The sequence below is a fragment of the Lissotriton helveticus genome, chromosome 7, assembly GCF_964261635.1.
Source record: "Lissotriton helveticus chromosome 7, aLisHel1.1, whole genome shotgun sequence".
Classification (NCBI taxonomy): Eukaryota; Metazoa; Chordata; class Amphibia; order Caudata; family Salamandridae; genus Lissotriton; species Lissotriton helveticus.
This window is the reverse complement of record NC_136068.1, coordinates 146,864,941-146,884,681: the sequence shown is the minus strand read 5'-3', so window position 1 is coordinate 146,884,681 and position 19,741 is coordinate 146,864,941. Positions and strand designations below refer to the sequence as shown.

General features: G+C 42.4%; 1 protein-coding gene across 4 annotated transcripts in view; it reads right to left on the bottom strand.

The window, feature by feature from the left end:
• The window catches only part of SYCP2 (synaptonemal complex protein 2), a 2,783,385-nt gene that overhangs the window by 1,915,242 nt on the left and 848,402 nt on the right, over positions 1-19,741 (bottom strand). For all 4 annotated transcript variants that reach the window (XM_078651823.1, XM_078651822.1, XM_078651824.1 and 1 more), the window contains 2 exons: positions 11,541-11,695; positions 2,219-2,293 (listed from right to left, as the gene is read on the bottom strand). In XM_078651823.1, coding sequence (XP_078507949.1) covers positions 2,219-2,293; positions 11,541-11,695 — 230 coding nt within the window. The remainder of the gene's footprint in view (positions 1-2,218; positions 2,294-11,540; positions 11,696-19,741) is intronic.

The window sequence follows — 19,741 nt, the reverse complement described above, 5'->3', positions numbered from 1 at the left end:
AAACGGAATGAATCTCGAGATGAGTGCGGGGGTTGCTGACTACCGGGATTGGCTCCCGCACGCAGGATTGCTACTGCACCTGATGCTCACCAAATACCCGAGACGTCAAACCTCTGCACTCATCTGAGCTGCAGCTAACTGAAATTCTGGCGCCTTTAATATTGCACTGCATGCATGATGTAAAGCACTTGGAGAAAATCAATTTCCAGAGAGAGAGAGCTTTTGCAGATCCTGATGTGATTCACCTCTACTGATCTTGGAGGTATGGGGTTCCCCATTCAAGCCTAAGAGACCTTCTAATTATTATATAAAACATAGTTTCTAGCTAGGGAGGGTGGTACGTAAGGCACTATAGGTCCTATTTCCACTATCATTATAACATGATTTCTTCCTTTGTGTTTTATGGAATTGTAACAATGCTGATCGTAATATTTTTAATCATATGCCTCCTTATGTTAGCAAAAATACTGCATTTTAGAGCATGTCTTTAAAATAAACATTTTAAACTGTTCTGTGTCTCTATTTACTCACGTTGTGGACTGGTATGAGAATAACAAACGAAAGAGTGTTTTTGATTCCCACCATTCCTAAGAGTAACCTAAGTTGCATTTTCTGGGTTGTCTAATCATTGGTATCTTTGCTATAGGACGAAGAGCTAATGAGTTACTGATGCTAGTCGGTTAGGGGTACTAGGTACTGAGGTGAGTTTTTTGGTCCACCACAATACACTGAGGTCCTGGGTCTCTGTGCACAGTTCTGTGTATGAGCAGAATCCCTGCAACACTGGAACCTCATGCCACTTATTTGCCCCCCCCCCCTGTGGCGTATATTCACTGCTTGGATGACCCTCAGGAACATATGAGCATCTCGAATGTGACCTCCCAACATACATTACCCTGGGTGGTTGCGTGCAGCAGCTACGCCACTCTACATATAGGCCCACACCTGGTGATTTTGGACACATATATGCCTGCAGGTCTCGTTTATGCTCACAGTCACTTCATGTACTGCCCATCTGGTTGCCTAACAGCAATGTTGTCACAATGTATACTGTCAACTCTGTATGCTGAAGTACGCCAAATTCCGTACTTATTGTAATATGTATTAAGTTCAACAAAAAAATTTTTTTTTTAAAAGATGCTGTCACTGCAACTTTGGGACCAATCAAAAGCGATTCCTGCACTGCAAAGCTTATGAGCAAAAGCTCCAGGAGCGCTTGAAACCCATAAAATATCTCTCAAAGGGCTAAGGACTGAATCCTGTAGGAGAATTATGGTGATACTGGAGAAAGCTTGTGTGAAGCTTTGATGGAGGTGCAGAGAAATAGATATACAGAAAGAAATCAATAGGTATTGATAGATAAACAAGTACATATAGATATATAGTTGGAAGCAGAGATGGAAAGGTGTAGGTTAAAAGGTGCAGTCTAAATTACTAGGTATAGCGAAATATAGATATATAAAAATGGGTGTATATAGTCAGATGAAGGTAGAGCTAAATAGACATAGATAGATATAGACAGATACATATAACTATAAGCATAGATAGATGCAAAGATAGACAGCTAGACACACGTAGATAGTTAGGGATAGATAAGTTAAGATAGATAAGCTTGCATAGGTATAAATATGTTTAAAACTGTATGGATAGCTAAATATAGAGAGATAGCATATAGATAGATAGATAGATAGATAGATAGATAGATAGATAGATAGATAGATACATGAGAACTGAAAAGTTTCAGCATGTCACTCTTCCGTTTTGTAGCTAATATTTTTGAGCAGCCTCGACAATGTGGAGGCTCTTGGTGTCTTCCAGTGCCTGCCTTGTTGTTCGTGCTGTGCCCCTCCAATTCCTTACCTACCCCAATGTTTGGGCAACCATGCCCCCAGCAAGCACTTTTTGAAAATACATTAGCATGGATGGCCTGATAAGTAACCAGAAGCTGGTGCATAGTAGGCTGGGTCCTCCACACCTCTTTGCACTGACGCACACAGCTCTAAAATTAGCAGATATACAAACACTTTCTAGTCCTCTACCAGGTTTATGGAATGTATAAGTTTATAATGATAAAGTAAAGAGATATAAGGGTAATACAGTTTTTTATTCCAGTTTTTTCTTTCCTAAAATATATAACTTATACATAGCACATAGGTGTTTAAGGGGGAAAATCATTATTTAAGAAAATACATCAAAATCAATATGCAATAAAACATACCTGTGACCCACTTTCATCAAAAATAATGTGAACTGCTGTTTTGGCAACAGAAATTGATTGTTTCTTAGTAAACCCCTAGTCATAGAAAGAAAATTATAATGCAACACACAATATTTTTATATATTTAAAACAACAATTCCACAGTAAACTACAAATTGTAAAAACAGCAACATGAGCAATTGTTGTAATTCTGATAACCAATTTAATGGGGCAAACAAGTAACAAGAATACAGGCTTCTGCTTCCACATAAAAAGTGGACGATCCATAAAGCATGCAGCTTTTCAAAGATAGAGTTTAAAGTCTATGGGGCTGATTCACAAATGTAACATACACTTTTGAGTAAGTTTACTACTTTTCAGTTTTCACAAACTCCGATTGTAAGTTACTACTGAAAAAAAACACAGTATCGAAGTCCAGCACTACACATGGCCAAACACAGACTGAAACACCCTCCCATAGGAAATAATTGAAGTTGCAGTACCAATGGTTTGCCATGTGTGGTGCCCAATTTACTACGAAAGTGTAAGTTACCACAAAATAGTAAGTTACTACAAAAGTGTAGTTTATGAATACTGAAAGGTAGTAAACTTACTCAAAAGTGTAAACTTATTAAAAAGAGCAGTTTGTGAATCAGGCCCTATGCATTTAGACCGGGAAATGTCTATTACAAAGTAGGCATTACATTGTAATGCATTTACAACGTAGTCAGTGCCACGACTGAAAAAATATCAGGAGTTCCTTTACAACGCAAGTGATTGAAACAATTTGCTTTAGGGAATGTGGTGTTGGACTGGTGCTGGATTTTATGTCCAACACCTTCCCTACTGATGCATTGACTGGAGTTGGAATATTAATTTAAACTATTCCAAAGTCCAGTGCTTCCCTAAAGCAAGTCGTTGTAATGGCATGTGTTATAATAGAACTCGTGGTAATGGCAGTCATGGTACTGACTGCGTTATTAAGCCACATGTGGTTTTCGCCTGCGTGGTAACAGATGCTATTGCTTTAGACCAGGGGTCTCCGACTTTTTCTGTAGTGAGAGCTACTTCTGATCTGTGAAAGCCATCATGAGCTACTGAAGGCTAAGCAACTCACACATTGTTACCACACGCACACACCCAGCTTAACTGGCTTCAAGCCTAATGTCCATTTAGCCAGATGCTATAGTTTGAACGAAATACTGTGACTAGGTACATTGACAGGGCTACCATGTGTGTCAGAGAACGCATGGTCTCTGGGGATGTATGAAAATGCGTGCTTACGAATGGGATATTTGTGTACGGGTGAAGGGGAGACTGTGTCATATGTACTTGTGGCACAGGACACACCTTTCACCATATGTGGCACCATTAGATGTATAACAAAAATGGGAGAAATTTAAAGTGCAGAAAAATGTTCTGCAAAAATGTTAACATTTTTCTGCACTTTAACTTTTTTTCAACTTAAATTAATGGCTATACTTTTCACTTATAAATATAGCACTGTATCGAGAAAATTAAACTGAAGAATTAACTTTGTTTATCAGGGTTCCATAAAACTCATCATTTTGTTTTCCTATTTCCAAGTGTTACATTTACAACTGCCAAGCATCTTGCTCCCAGTGGCCGGCAGACATTTTTTTTTATACCATATTTTTATTGATTTTCATAGCAGTACAAATTCTACAGCCAGTAGTTCCTATTAGAAACATTGCAATTGTACATGTAAGAAAAAATTAAACAATCCAAAAAATAGCTCCCATCCTCCCGCCACCCATCTTCGGACTCAACCAACAGTGTTATACATATAAAAGTGGTCAACGCCACCATAGGAAACAGTGATATACCATATCATACATACATACCATGACAGGAGCAGTACACATGCAATTACATTGTCCCATACTCAGTGGACTGTAGACATGATGCCATATATATAACATAAAAATAAATTTCTTTAATTGGGAGGAATTTTAAGTGAATAAACATACTTCATAAAACATTAAGAGATATTTTGCTTAATTGAAAGCGGTGAAAGACAATAATGTTCATACGTTGGTGACTAAAGTATGCTAGTAAAATATGTTTACCTTAATAGTATAAATTGTAATTCAATTTGTGTTTTTTTATATTATGTGGGCATTTTAACAGTTTTTTGCCTTTTTAGGCATGATATCAAACTGTCAAATAAACTGAAACTGAAAGTGGAGAAAGAAGTGAATACTTAATGTTTCATAGAAAAAGTTTTCTTCGCTTTACATTTATACCATTTGAAACAAATGACTATTTTTCAATTATAAACATGGCGCACTGGCCACTTGGAGCAAAAGGTCCTCTACTGGTAAAACTTGTCACACTTTGAAATGGGCGATAGTTAAAATTAAGAGTTAATCATTAAAGAATTCAGAGACATAATTTTGCTCTCATGCTCTAATGTAGACACAACAAAGACTTTTAATTATTAAATACTTCAGTCCTTCACCTCTGTGACCCAGCCTGGCCCATAAATATGACTGAGCAGTGCTCATTACCAGGTTCTGCTATCTGCAGGCTGATGAAACTAATGTAAACTAAACACAGCCTTCCTTTAATGTTAAAAGAATAAAGTGACCCTGGGCCTGGGCTTATTTAAAAATGAACTCACAGCTGCAAACTACTTTGAAGGTGTCTGGGAGCTACTGGTAGTTCGCGATCGAATGGTTGGATCGCGTTGGACTGGTTGGAGACACCTGCTTTAGACAGCCACAGGGACCCAAATGCCGGCAGATTAACAAATCAAAGTGATGATATAAAGTGCCTCTGTTTTCCCTCTTATCTCATTCTCCTATCCCCATGTATATGGTTGGCCCACATATTAAAACTGTGTGTGAGATTAACTGTGGGAGTATCAAAGTGCAGAAACATACGTCTCTACCGTTTGATCCAGACTACTAGATTAGAACTTCCTGATATAATGTGTTGATAATGAATACTATTTCATTTCGCAAGGCTGGAACCTTTCAGTTACTATTAAAATGCATAAATGTCCTGCTTAATAACATTTGTCATCCTATAATTTATAGACCAAGTGTATATGAACAATTGTTACTTACCTGTAAACAGGTGGTACTCCAGTATTGGTGTCTTTCATAGATTCACATGCTTGAATATTCCCCGTCGTCGAAGTGGGAGCCCCACGGTAAATAAAATAGCAATAAAATCCCAATAAAATATGTATGTAAAAACATAACACATAAAAATACACAATAGAAACAGTTGCAAATACCAGGTCATAATTCCCACATAGGAATACATGGAGAGAGAGAAAACATTTGCAACATATCACTGTCATTATGTTAGTCCAAACTACAGCCAACCAGGCGCAAGCAACCCTCCAGAACCTTCTCCTCAGAGGCTCAGGCCCTCAGATTTTCATAGCACAAGAGTGACAAAAGAGTCTAGGAGGAGAAGCGAGCCTCTGAGGGGAGGCGGGCGGGTCGCATGTGAATCTATGAAAGACACCAATACTGGAGAACCACCTGTTTACAGGTAAGTACCAATTGTTCTTCTCCAGTATTAGGGTGTCTTTCATAGATTCACATGCTTGAATAGAATAGTGAACAGTAATAGGTGGCAGCAAGAGCAAAATCAGCAATGCATAGGTATGAAGATGCACCAATAGCATAGCATAGCCAGAAGGAATGATACAAATAATAACAACCATATCATTACACAAACCGTATAGGTGGTGGGTAGAAAACAGAGGCTCACCTTAGTTAAAAAGATTGCGAAGCACTGCTTGTCCCTCTGCCGTATCGGCTTCGTTGATCGTTTCAAGGTAATAATGTCTTGTGAAAGTGTGCCTGCTGGACCACGTAGCTGCTCTGCAAATTTGATGAATCGGCACACCAGCAAACAGGACAGTAGAGGATGACATCGCCCTGGTAGAATGAGCTCTCACTAAGCCGGGTTTGTGCGAGGCACTACACAGTCCAATTTGAATTGGCGAAAAGGAGGCTTAATGGTAAAGGCGTGAACATCACTCACGCGCAGTGAAGAGGTTAAAGCAAGGAGAAGGGCCACTTTCCAAGTTAAAAATTTCAAACCCGCCTTGTGGATAGGCTCGAATGGTGCCTTCATTAATTGTGTCAAAACAATGTTGAGATGCCAGGTTGGGGGAGGACGCCTAATGGGCGGGAACTTCCTGAACAGTCCTTTGAAGAACTGACGAGTGATCCTGGAAGAGCAGAGAGAGGAGGAGCCATCCTGCCGGAAGCGGGAAATCACCGCCAAGAAAACTTTCAAAGTGGGGTGGGAGAGCCCTGACTGTGCCAGCTCTAGAAAGAACGGAAGGAGTTGAGCTGGAGTAGAATGAACAGGATGAATGTTGGCAGCCACGCAACAGTGACAGAACCTTTTCCACTTGAGTTTATAAGTCTTTATTGTAGATGGAGCTCTGGCATTGGCAAGAATGTCTCTGCATTCTGGTGGGATGTTCAAATGGGCAAATTCAAGGTGCTCAGATTCCAGGCTGATAATCTGAGAGGGGAGGGGTCCGGATGACAGATCAGGCCCTCGTCCATCGCGAGGAGGTCTGCTCGAGGATGAAGGAGAATGGGTTCGCACTGAGAAAGAAGCAGCAGTTCCGAGAACCACACTTATCGAGGCCATCTGGGAGCGATCAGGAGAATGTGGCACGGCTGTCTCAGCATCTTCCACAATACCCGAGGAACTAGTGGAATAAGCGGAAAGGCGTAGGCGAATAGACCGCACCAATCCATCAAAAGGGCATTCCCGGATGATTCTGGATGGGGAAGCCAACTTGCAAAGGACGGGCATTTCCGGTTCACTGGGCTTGCAAAGAGATCTATGCTGGGATGACCCCAACGCCGAAGGATGAAGTCCAGAGTCGGCTGATGTAGCTCCCACTCGTGCGTCGAGGATGCGGACCTGCTGAGGGCATCCGCTAGGATGTTCGAGACTCCTGGTAGATGACCTGCCGTCAGCCGAAGTGTCCAGTCCCAGATAGTTTGTGCCAGCCGAGACAGGAGAGGAGACTTGGTGCCGCCCTGCTTGTTCACATAGTGCATACTGGTGGTATTGTCAGTCTGGATGAGCACAGATTCCCCCTGGATCAGAAGATGGAACGATTTGAGAGCCAGAAAGATGGCCATCAACTCCAACCTGTTGATGTGCCAGGAGCGTTGAGATTGAGTCCATTTGCCCTTGATGGACAGCCCCTGAAGGTGTGCGCCCCAACCTTCCAAGGACGCATCCGTGGTCAGAGTGAGTTCCGGAGTTGTGATGAGGAAGGAGGTCCCGGCAGCCACGTTGGACGGCTGCGCCCACAACTGGAGAGCCGACCTCATCCGGGCGGTCACACGAACAAGATTGTTGAAGGAGCCAGTCACCTGATGCTACTGACCGTTCAGTTCTTCCTGAATTGGGCGACTCCTGAGCCTGCAGTTTGGTATCAGAGAGATGCACGAGGACGCCATTCCCAGAAAAGACCTCAATATAGGAACGGAAACTGACTCTTTTGAACAAAAGAGGGTCACCAGGCGTAGAATCCGCAGCTGATGTTCGTGAGACACGTATGCTTTGGCTAGTGACGTATCCAGAGTGGCGTCTAGAAAAGTCCTGCAGTGAGCTGGGTCGCCCTGAGACTTCTCTGTATTGATGGAAAGGCCGAGGGAGCGAAATAAGTCCTAACAGAGTTGAGTGTCTCGAGACAGTTGGTTGTGAGACTGCGACTTGATGGGACACTCGTACAGGTAAGATTTGGACGCCCTGAAGACGTAGGTAAGCCACTACTGAGGCCAAAACTTTTGTTAAGACACGAGGGGCGGAGCGCAGGCTGAAAGGCAGCACCCTGAATTGAAAGTCTCTCCGCCCCACCCGCAAGCGTGACGAGGAAGAATTGGCACATGGAAATAAGCGTCCTGGAGGTCGATGGTGGTCATGAAGTCGTCCTTGCAGAGAAGACGTAAGATCTCCATCAGCGTAAGCATGCGGAAGGACTGGCACTTCAGGTATTTGTTAAGTGCCCGTAAATCGAGGATTGGACGCAGTCGCCTGTCTTTTTGAGGATGAAGAAAATCCGGGAATAGAATCTCATTCCCCTCTGAGACTTGGGAACCACTTCGATGGCACCTTTCTGAATCATGATGTGAATCTGTTGGAAAAGTTCTTTGAGGTGCGCCGGAGGCAGACCAGTTGGAGGAGTGTGAGGAAGAAATTTTACGAACTCCAAGGCATGGCCCTTTGATACAATGTCCAATACCCAACGGTCCGAGGTGATTGAGGATCATTGAGAAAAGAACAGGGAGATTTGACCTCCAACCTTGCGCGGGAAAGGTAAGTCATTTCCTTTTGGAAGTGGAACCTCTATAAGAAGATTTTCCACAATACGATTTGGAAGTTTGCTGGCGTGAGGTCTGCTGCTGCTGGTTGGAATACCGTTGGTTTCCCTGGCCATAGGAGCGGTATTGCTTCGATCTTCCACGAAAAGAAGAGGTGGTGCTGCGTCCGCGTGCACCACGAAAGGGCTGTTTTTGGAACTGTAAAGTGCCCAAAGAGCGAGCCGTTTCAGTATCTTTCTTCATCGTCTGCAGCGCCTCATCGACATGATGACCGAAGAGTGACTCACCATCATAAGGCATGTCGAGAATCTTCGCCTGGACCTCCTGGCGAATAGAGGTAGACTGAAGTCAACCATGGCGCTGTAGAACAGCCGCCCCTGCAAGGTGACGGAAGCCAGTGCAGGCAATATCCACAGAGCAGTCGATGATCTCTTCCGACACTCTCTCCCCCTCCTGGAGGATTTTAAGAGCCTCCGCACTTGAGGATTCCGGAATGAGGGCAACCAAGGCGGACCTGTCAGACCACTTCTGACGATCGTAACGTCCCAGTACGGCCAAAGCGTTATCTGCCCTTACAGTAGTGGAAGCCATAGTTGAGAACTTTCGCCCAATGGCATCTAGGCGACGACCGGAGGAGCTGTAATCAGGGAAGATGGGTTTCTGGAACGGCGCTGGGCGGCCTGGGTGACTACAGAATCCGGTTTAGGCTGCGCCACCAGGCAAGCTGGAGAACCCTGGGTCACCTTATATTTTTTCTCCAATCGAGGTAGCTGTGCCGGGATGGAATTCGGCGTTTGCATCAACTTGACTCCTTCATTCCAGGTGAAGTCGATGATCGGGACTGTCCAAACTTGCTTGAAAGGTTGACTCTTAAAGTCATACAAAAAGCAGTCCTCTTCCCTTTGAACCAGGGAAGTTTAAAACGGAGTGCATGATTATCCATGAGTTGACGGAAACCTGCAATGTCAACAGGGGGGGAATCTCCCGGAGTCAGAGGAGGTGGGGACGGTGTTTGTATCTGGCAATCGTCCCAGTCTTGCATATCACCATCGCCATCAGTATCGTCATCCTGTAGTTCTCCATCCTCTCTGTCCGGGCGAAGATTATCATCATCATCTTCATTCCCCGTAGCATGAACCTGAATAGAGGTCTTAGTTGGAGCAGGCAGTGGTAGCGGTTGCGGCTGCAGAGCCGCGGTAGGCGGTGGTGCAGGCGCAGGTGCCTGTTGCGGCAGCGGAACAGCGATAGGAGGTGGTGCAGGCTCAGGTGCTGTATGCAGAGGCGAACCATGACGAGATGGCGGAAAACGCCTGCTGTAATCTTCTAGCATATGCTGCAGATTAGAAATGAGGGACAGAGGAATTGATGCCGTCGGAACCTGAATGGACTGTTCTTCCTCCGGAGAATAGGAGTCCTCAATATCATCTCCATAGTCCTGACACTTTATGACTAGTTCAGAAGGGCTACGTGCTGCCCGGAAATGATCATCCTCTTCACCCTCAGAAACCGAGTCTTGTTCAGAACCTGTCGCAAACAGGGGCGACGGAAGCTGCGTGTCACGTGGAATTTCAAGCTGTTCCAGAGGCACTTGGTGATGTTGGTGCAAAAGGTGGGCGGAGGAAACACCAGACCCGGATGAAGGAAGCGGCACCAGAGGTAAGGAGGCGAAAGATGATGGCACCACCGTGGACGAAACCGTCGGTGAAGCCGTCGACAATGACAGGGCAGACCTCAACGGAGCCACCGTCGACGGAGCCGCCATCGACGAAATCGTTGTCAACGAGGCCGTTGTTGACAAAATCACTGCCGACGGAACATTCCTCAACGACGACGAGGAGGATTTCTTCCAAACTCTCGTCGACGTAGATCCTGATGACGACGAGAGACTCTTCTTCGACGTCGAGGCGATAGGGATCGTCGACGAGACAGTTTTAAAACTGAGGCATACCTTCGTCGACATAGACGCTGTCGACGCAGCCACCGTCGACGAACCAGAAGCCTAAGTCGTCGTCATTGTTGTCGTCGACGAGACGGAGACGGCAGACCTCGTCATCGGGACGATCGTCAACGCTCCCGCCGATGATTTTACACGTTTTAAGGTGGAAACGTGCTTAGAAAAAGCCGTAGACGCCTGAGAGCCAGATCTTGGGGGCGTCGGCGTAGCAGGAGGAGATGGGGACACCGCAGGAGCCTTCAAGAGTGAGAGTTTCTTCTTCTTCAAGAAGGGAGAAGGTAAATCCTGCACACTGCTATGCTTTGAGGCGGCTTTAGAGGTACCTGACACCAGGTTGTCTGCGTCAGAAAGAGCTGAATCCTTGTCCTTCAGCCTTTGTAACCAGAGGAGGAGGCGATCCTCCCTATCCTTCAAGGTCTTGGTGGAGAAAGTCCTGCAGATTTTACATTTGCCTACCTCATGGTCAGGATAGAGGCAATATATACATTTCTTGTGGGGGTCTTCAGAATAAAGTCTCAACTTCCCACAAGAAAAACAAGGTCTAAACAAAGACTTCTTACTTGAAGACATTGTAGAAGTACTGGAAACCAGAGAAAAGTAGAAAACTGAGCAGAGCTCAGGGAGACTCCCTTCACACAACGTGCGGTAGAAAATCTGAGGGCCTGAGCCTCTGAGGAGAAGGTTCTGTTGGGGTTGCCCCTGATTGGCTGTAGTTTGGACTAACATAATGACAGTGATATGTTGCAAATGTTTTCTCTCTCTCCATGTATTCCTATGTGGGAATTATGACCTGGTATTTGCAACTGTTTCTAGTGTGTATTTTTATGTGTTATTGTTTTCATACATATTTTATTGGGATTTTATTTTTATTTTATTTACCGTGGGGCTCCCACTTCGACGACGGGGAATATTCAAGCATGTGAATCTATGAAAGACACCCTAATACTGGAGAACTATTAATGCCTACCAGATTACTACACTTTGTAACATTTAAACTACCTAGATAGCATTTTAATTTTTAATTGATAAATAATACATTAATTCTTACCTTACATTTACTTGCACCATAGATTTTTCTCGTCACCTCAAGGACATCCAAGGCAGAATCAAAATATATTTTAATTATACTACCTTCTTTGCAACCAATTTTCATAGGGTTTTTCAGGGCAATATTAAGTAATGCTTTTGATTGCATGTCCACACCTATCCAAAACATATAAGCAAATTAGTATCATATTAGAGTGTAACAGCACTACCTAACAACCAGAGGTAGTGCATGCACAAAACAAATGTTTATCAACTCATTACTAAGACACCTGAAAGGTTTTATGCATTAACATTGGCTTCTGCGTTTCCGGCTTTCAAATTAATCAAATCTTTAATACAATTTTGGTTGACATGGAATCATTGAGCTGAAAACGAAAATATCTGAAACAACAATCCTAAGTGTCCAAAAAATGTTATATTTGTGCAGAAAGGATCTATAGCAGATGCTAACGCTACTATCAACAAACTACAGAGTCACTTTAAACTTTAGAGTTTCTTAGCATACTTTCAAGCCATACCGTAAAAATCAACATCAGCCATCAACAGATCAAGCCAAATTAGGCACATATTTTCAAGAAGCCGGTCTATTTATTGTTAAGTCCGTTTATTAAAGAAAATATACTTAGTCGCATAATTTTCACCCATTAGGCAAAATAGGAATAACATACTGATGACCCAATTTCTAAGTAGCAATCATGGGTGGGTCTACGATCCAGCTTCAAAGTGCACATTATGGCCATAAGATTCTAGCCTGAGACAAATACATCAGGACTTTCCATTCAAGCCTAGATATATTTTTCAAAGCACCTACAGTTAGTCAATCATAAAAGCTTTATTTGATTATGAAAATAATCATAAAAGTACCTTCTATATAAAACACAATAAAGAATACATTAAAATAACATAGCATAGCAGCAGTGAACAATATATTTGAGAAAGGACCAAACAGCAAAGCAGGTCTCCTAGCTCTTTCGTGTTTGAAGGTGACAGACATCTGGACTACATGCTTTAAAAGTTTTAGAGCATTTCGACAAGAGGTACTCAATCTGTGAGGGAAAACTCTGATAGGAATTCGGGAGGATTTGCAATATTTATTTTACTCCGAAGTATACAGAACAAATTATTGCAGGATTCAACCAGTATCTCATGGGCTCTGAAAACGCCAGAGGCCAAACAGCCACACAGGGGGTAAAACACGTGTTGGTTTTTCCTAATATAACAACAATGTAAAATACGTAATGGAATGGCACTTTCCTGAAAAGCTATGTGGTGCAAAGCATACAACTAAATATATGATCACCAAGGATAAATGAGAGAATAAAAACTCATCAAGACGACTAATATGTTGTCTGGTGTGAGGGTTGCTCCTAATAGATAGACAGAGCATCAGGGGAAAAATGTCATGAAATCCTCAATAAAAGGCAACACTGATTTATCATGACAAATATAACAGGGACTAATAGGAAGTTGAGCGATAACCCCACAAAATCTATTCTCCTCTCTCCATATGTGGGAAGTGTTTGCATAACCCCATACACTATTGGGGGCAACAGCTCTATTGGGGGCAACAGGGATGCATTGAGTTTTGAAAATATTCAAAAAGGGAGCTATGGGTTTGCCTTCTTATAATGAGCTCAAATTGAAAAGTGCTCGACTGTCTTAGTGGATGTTTGCTGCCTAGCAGCGATGTTGGAGTGCCAAGAAATAGATGAATCAACCCCTAGATAAGAGAAGCCTGTCACCTTTGTTAAATTATTAGAATTGATGGTAGGTTTGCTCATGTTAAGCTCTTGGGACCGAAGGCCAAGAGATGTAATTAATGTCCAGATCTAATCCAGTCATGAAGTTTGAAAAACCCATGACCAAAGTCTTTAGGCTCCAAGGAGTATGTGTCAACAGCACAGTATTGTCCGTGTATAAAAAAGAATAAATCAGAGTGCCACCACGCAGTGGGGAATCCTGCCCACAAGCAGCCAAAAACGAACTTAGATTAATAATATAAAGAATAAATAATGAATCAGCTAAAATCATAGCCTTGCTACACCACCCCGTTATCACCAAAAATAGTCAGTACACTATTCGGTCAAATCTGACCCTTTTGGACGCGCCGTCGTGAGATGGCGGACCTCCCGTGAGCTCCGGAGAGTTGCGGACTCCCGATGGATTTCTAGCCTCTTCCTGTGCACTTCGAGGCCGGAGTTTTGCACTCTCCTTCGGCGGAACATGGTCCGCTTTGGCTGTATGCAAATCTGGAGTGTTTGAGGCAGGTTCCGGGGACGTGCAAATTTTTCTCCCAGCGGCTGCTTCTGGAAGCGGGCGGCCGCCATTTTGAACCGCCGTGCCCGCGTCGCCTCACAGAAGTACGTGACACCTCCGGTTATTCTCCTGGGTCATTTCTCGCTTCACATCGCCCATATTTCGCCGACCACCTACAAGGTATGGCGTTGTTGCGCTACTGGCTACCCTGTTCATGGCTCATTCTTCCTCCTATTCCAAATACTTTGCCTCAGTAAACAACGGCCGCCATTTTATAATTCTGGCGCGAAGGTGTGCTTTATGTCTCCTTTCTTCTGACACCGTGATATGGTGCCTCATTGTCGACTCCTCCACCTAGCAACTTCAATGAACGCTTTCCTGACATGCTGTCCTTGTTGCCCTCTGTGGTCTTCCTCACCCTAACGTATGGTGGAGTCTGAGCGACCTACTTTCTTATACTGTATTTGACTGGGTTGTGCCTCTTCTTGCCTCCGTGATTTTTAGCAAGTTTTCTGCGGCATTACTTTTCACTATTTGCCTACCATTTCTGTGCGTGGTGGCGTTTTGTGTTATTTCTTCGCAGCCAACGTCTTTTCCTGCCTCCCTGGTTGTGCCCCTCTGCTGTGATAATGACGCACGACACAGGCAGCATGAAGTCATCGAACACAGGTACCAAGCCTAAACGCCTTAAAAATGACCCTCCTTCTCCGATTCGCACCTCCCAGAACCCTATCTTGGACTCCATCTTAGAGGAGGTTCGGGGTCTCCAAACCTTCATGTCTGCCACCAATGAGAAGCTCAAGCAGATTGAGGAGAGATGGGTCGTTATGGAAGGCAAGGTTCTTAGTTTAGAGCAACGTGTCAGTGATATTCAAGATGTCTCTTCTAAGATACCCCTGCTGGAAAAAGAAATTGAACAGCTCAAACTACACACAGAGGACCTTGAAAATCGCAATCGTAGGAACAACCTACGTATTTACGGGGTTCCGGAGAATCTCGAGGGGTCTGACATGGTGTCTTTTATTCGTAAACTTCTACATGAACTTTTAGATCTTCAACCAGCTTCACATCCCCTTAATATCCAGAGGGCTCATCGTCTTGGACGTCTTACTTCAAATTCATCTAAACCTCGTGGTATTATCCTTCTTTTCCTCGCGTTTACTGAACTAATGACTGTCCTCAAAGCTGCCAGACTTAAACGTCGCCTTGTATGGTCGGGTCATAATATTTTTATCTCTCAGGACCTGTCAAACGCAACAATCGCCAGTCGCAAGGAATTTTTGAATCTTTGGCCTCAAATGAGGCAACTGAATATTCAATATGGAATCCTTCACCCGTGCTTTTGCAAAACTACTCATAATGGCCGTACCCGCTCTTTTGATGATCCTCAGAAGCTCCACGAATACCTTCAAAGTGTCTCCGCATCTAACATGGACGTTAATACCTGAGGACTTTCTTTTTCTTCTTGTTTTTTCTCCTCATCTTGCCATCCTCTATTGAATTATTGTGATCACTCTGGCCTCCACATGTTTTTTTTCCTTTTTTTCTCTATGTCGAGCTTTTCTTGAATTTTGTCTACCGCTCTCCTGACGCTTAGTGGGGTCTGTACCTCCTTTGGCGTCTCCTCGCTCCAGATGTCTTGGTGTTCTCTTTCTTCTCAGATCTGGCATTCTTGCCTTGATTTGTCTACTTATTCCTTTTCCTTCTTCTGTTTCTTTCTTTTCTTCCTCCTAGTCTCCGTTTTCCGGTTCTACCAAAGCTTATTTTCTTCCATCTTTTGTCTTCCCTTTTATTTTTTCTTTCTTGCTCTATCCCTTGGTCTACATTTACCGTTCTCTGCTATGTCATTCTCTGTGCTTTTGGGCAAATTCGTTCATGCTAATGTACTTCTGTTTGGTATCTGTAATGTTTATGTCGCTTGTGTCTTTTTTTGTAGCTGTCCTCATGCAGTGTGTTGGCTCCGGATGTTTCCCCCCCTCCTCACCTTCCACAATGTGTAACTTTGTCACGTGGAATGTTCGTGGTCTGGGACTCCCCGTCAAGCGTCAAAAGGTACTGTCCCACTTATCCAAGTTAATTTCACAGGTTGTTTTTCTCCAAGAGACTCATTGTACTGATGTAGAATCTTCTAAGCTCAAGAGACAATGGGTGGGTCAAGTTGTGTATTCTCCTGCTGTCAACAAAAAGGGGGGTGTTGCAATTTTATTTCATAAAGGTTTAGGTGTCCAAATTCTCTCCTCAACAGCAGATGTCGAAGGTCGCTGGGTTATGGCTAAAGTTGTTATCCAAAACAAAACGCTGGTGTTACTGAATATTTATGGTCCTGTCCGCCCTGATACTAAATTTTGGAATTATGTTAAAGTTCTTATTTCCTCTATTGACTGCCCTAATATAGTGATTTCTGGTGATTTTAACCAATGGTTGGATCCTTTTTCCGACAGACTCTCTTCAAGCAAATTCCGTCCGGACAAAACACATACATTTTTCCAATCAGCTGTTTCCTCCCGCCCCCTATACGATGTATGGAAAACTTGTAATCCTGATACCCTAGCGTATACTTTTTATTCGAATGTCCACCGTACTAGATCCAGGATTGATTATATTTTAGTCAGTAAGTCTCTACTTCCTACACTTCAGAAATCCGAAATTGGTTCTATTTTTATTTCTGACCATGCCCCAGTTTATGCAACCCTTGACCTTACCCTTACCTCTTCCAAATTTAGTCGCTGGATGTTCAACACATTCCTCTTGTCTGATACTGTTTATATGAAAGAGGTTCAGGATTTTATAGCTGAGTTCTTCACCTTCAATGTTCCAAATGACACCTCGGTTCCCAATAATTGGGATACTTTTAAAGCTGCCCTGTGGGCTTTTACAATTTCCTATGTCTCGAAAAAGAAGAAACTAAATAGAACTAAGTATACAGAGCAACTTAAGCATATTAAACAACTGGAACATTCGTATTTCTCTTCTAAAGCTGCTGATGCCCTCCAAAACCTAATCAAAGCAAAGTCTGATTTGAATAAAATTGCTACAGTTGAAGCTTGTAACACTTTGTTGAAAATTAAGTCTAAGTTCCATGGGGGTCAGAATAAGGCTGGTAAAATGTTGGCGAACTACCTAAAAATCAAATCTGAGCGTAAAACTGTAGGCCCTATCTTGAATGATTCTACTAACAAACTAGTCACTTCTGATGAAGATATTGCAGAGGTTTTTCATAACTACTATCGCACTCTTTACACTGATGATACCCACCCCTCCACTCAAGATTTATCTTCTTTTTTTGACGGTCTCCCCCCTCCTCCTGTACTCCCTGATGAATTTGATCAATTAGAAAAAGACATTTCCTCTCAAGAGATCCTTCTGGCTATCAACTCCTTGAAAAAATCAAAGGCTCCTGGTCCTGACGGATTGCCCATTGAGTTTTACTCTGCCTTCCATGCTATTTTTGTGCCTAAGTTGCTTCAACTTTTTAATTCATTCATTGCTGATGCTAAAGCCTCGGGGTCTTTCTTGGATGCACTAATCATCATAATCCCCAAACCTGACAAGGATCATTCCCAGTGTAAAAACTATCGTCCTATTTCCTTGATCAATTATGATTGTAAAATTTTTGCTAAAATTCTTGCCTCCCGTCTTGATTCTCTCATCCCCCTTCTAATCAAAACTGACCAAGTTGGTTTTGTCAAAGGCAGACTTGCCGCTGACAATGCCCGTATGTTTGCTAATGTCATTTCCCATAGTAAACACTTCAAAGCTCCTCTAGCTGCCTTGTCCCTAGATGCGGAGAAAGCTTTTGACCGCATTAATTGGCAATTTATGTTCCGGTCTTTGCAATGGTTTGGTTTTGGTCCCTCTTTTATCTCCTTGGTTAAACTCCTTTACTCAGCCCCCCGTGCCAGTATTTTTGTTAATAACCAATTTTCTAGGTTCTTTCCCTTATCTAGGGGAACGAGACAAGGTTGCCCCCTATCCCCGTTATTGTTTATACTTTGCCTTGAACCCTTTCTTGAACGAATCCGTTCTAACCCCCAAATAACTGGGTTTAAAATTTCCTCTGTAGAAACTAAATTATCTGCATATGCGGACGACATCTTAGTTTATATGGCTAATCCTGTTACGTCACTTCCCCCTTTTCTGAACGAAGTCCTTCTTTATTCCTCTGTCTCTGGCTATAAACTTAACTTATCTAAAACTGAAGTCCTTCCCTTAAACTCCAATTGCTATCAATACATGTTTAATTCCACTGATTTTGCGTGGTGTCCCTCCAAAATCAAATACCTTGGCATTTGGTTTTCATCATCCCTTATTGATACTCTAACAGCTACATTCGCATCCCTCACTCAGAAAATTCAATCCCTCCTCCAAAGTTGGTCCCCCTTATTTTTATCGTGGTGGGGTAGACTCGATACCATCAAAATGATGATTACGCCTCATATATTGTATACTGTTTCGATGCTCCCCACAAAGATTCCGAACTCCTATTTTACTCGTTTAAACTCCATTTGCTCTAAATTTTTGTGGAATAATAAGCACCCTCGCATTGCCTTACATAAGCTCATACGTCCTAAGAATGAAGGTGGGGTTCGTTTCCCTCATTTTAAACTTTACCACTCTGCCTTCCTTATTAAGCAATCCTTTTCTTTAGCTTTTGATTTTAACAATGTCCCACTGCCTAAATGGATTGCCTTTGAACGTTCATTGTTAAAAGATTTCTCATTTCAACATACTGTTTTTATGTCCAACTGCTCGTTTTTAACTAAACATACTGTTTTAAAACACTCAAACTCTATTGCATGATATATTTGCTAAAGGTTTCTCTCCACTCCAGTGTTTTTTGTCATCTAGTGTATGGTACAACAAATTCCTCAAATATAAGGGCAAATCTTTCTATTTCAAGTATTGGAAAGAAAAGGATATTATCTTTGTTCACCAATTTTTCACCAATGATATCATTATCTCTTTTCCCGAACTGCAAGTTTTGTACAACTTACCTATGTCATGTATTAAGGAATATACAATTATTACTAATGCTATAAAATCTTATTTATCAACCTTTCCTACGTCTGATACCTTACCATCCTTTTCTCCCTCCACCCCCCTTTATCCTTTATTTTCCCTACATCAACCCAAAGCTGCCCTTGTCTATAAAATATTATCAACAAATGTTCTGGAACGGCTTAAGTCAGCTACTGAGCTCGCTTGGGAATCTGATTTGTCCATTTCTCTTTCTGTTAGTGAATGGAATTGTATATGGAGCAAATTGTTTAAGATTTCTGCTGCTGCTCGTATTACACAATCATTATTTTTTATTTATCATAGAGCTATTCTCACTCCTGTTAGTATCGCCAAATTCTCACCCTTATCCACTACTCTTTGTTGGTCATGTTCTTCACATACAGGTACACTTAAACATCAATTATATGAATGTCCTTCTGTTTTAGCTTTCTGGAACTCTGTTTGGAATATTTGCATGCGCATGTTTCATTGTTCTGTTCCCTTATCATTCTTGAACGTATTTTTAGGCTCTGACTCAGTTGATATAGATATTGTTCCTTCTAGTGCTAGATTACTTGATCTTTTTATTGCTATTGCGTTTAAAGTGATTTTATCTTGTTGGAAGTTTAACTCCAAGTTATCTGTTCTTACTTGGTGGAACTTCATATGTGATGAACATAGGATTGCTATTGCTTCTTCCTCTTCTATCGCCTCTAAAATTAAATCTGATCTTCTTTGGCTCCCCTTTTCCAACTATCTTTCATCCGCTTTTTCTGTCTGATTGCTGGGCCTTTCTATTCTCTTGCTTTTATTCCTTACTTCTCCTATCCTTTTCTTCTTCTTTTTCTTTCTTTATTCTTCCCTTTTCTTTTCTTTCCCTTCTCTCCTTCTTATTTTCTCCTTTATCTCTTTATCTCTTCATCTCTTCTTCTTTCGATGAACCGTTAT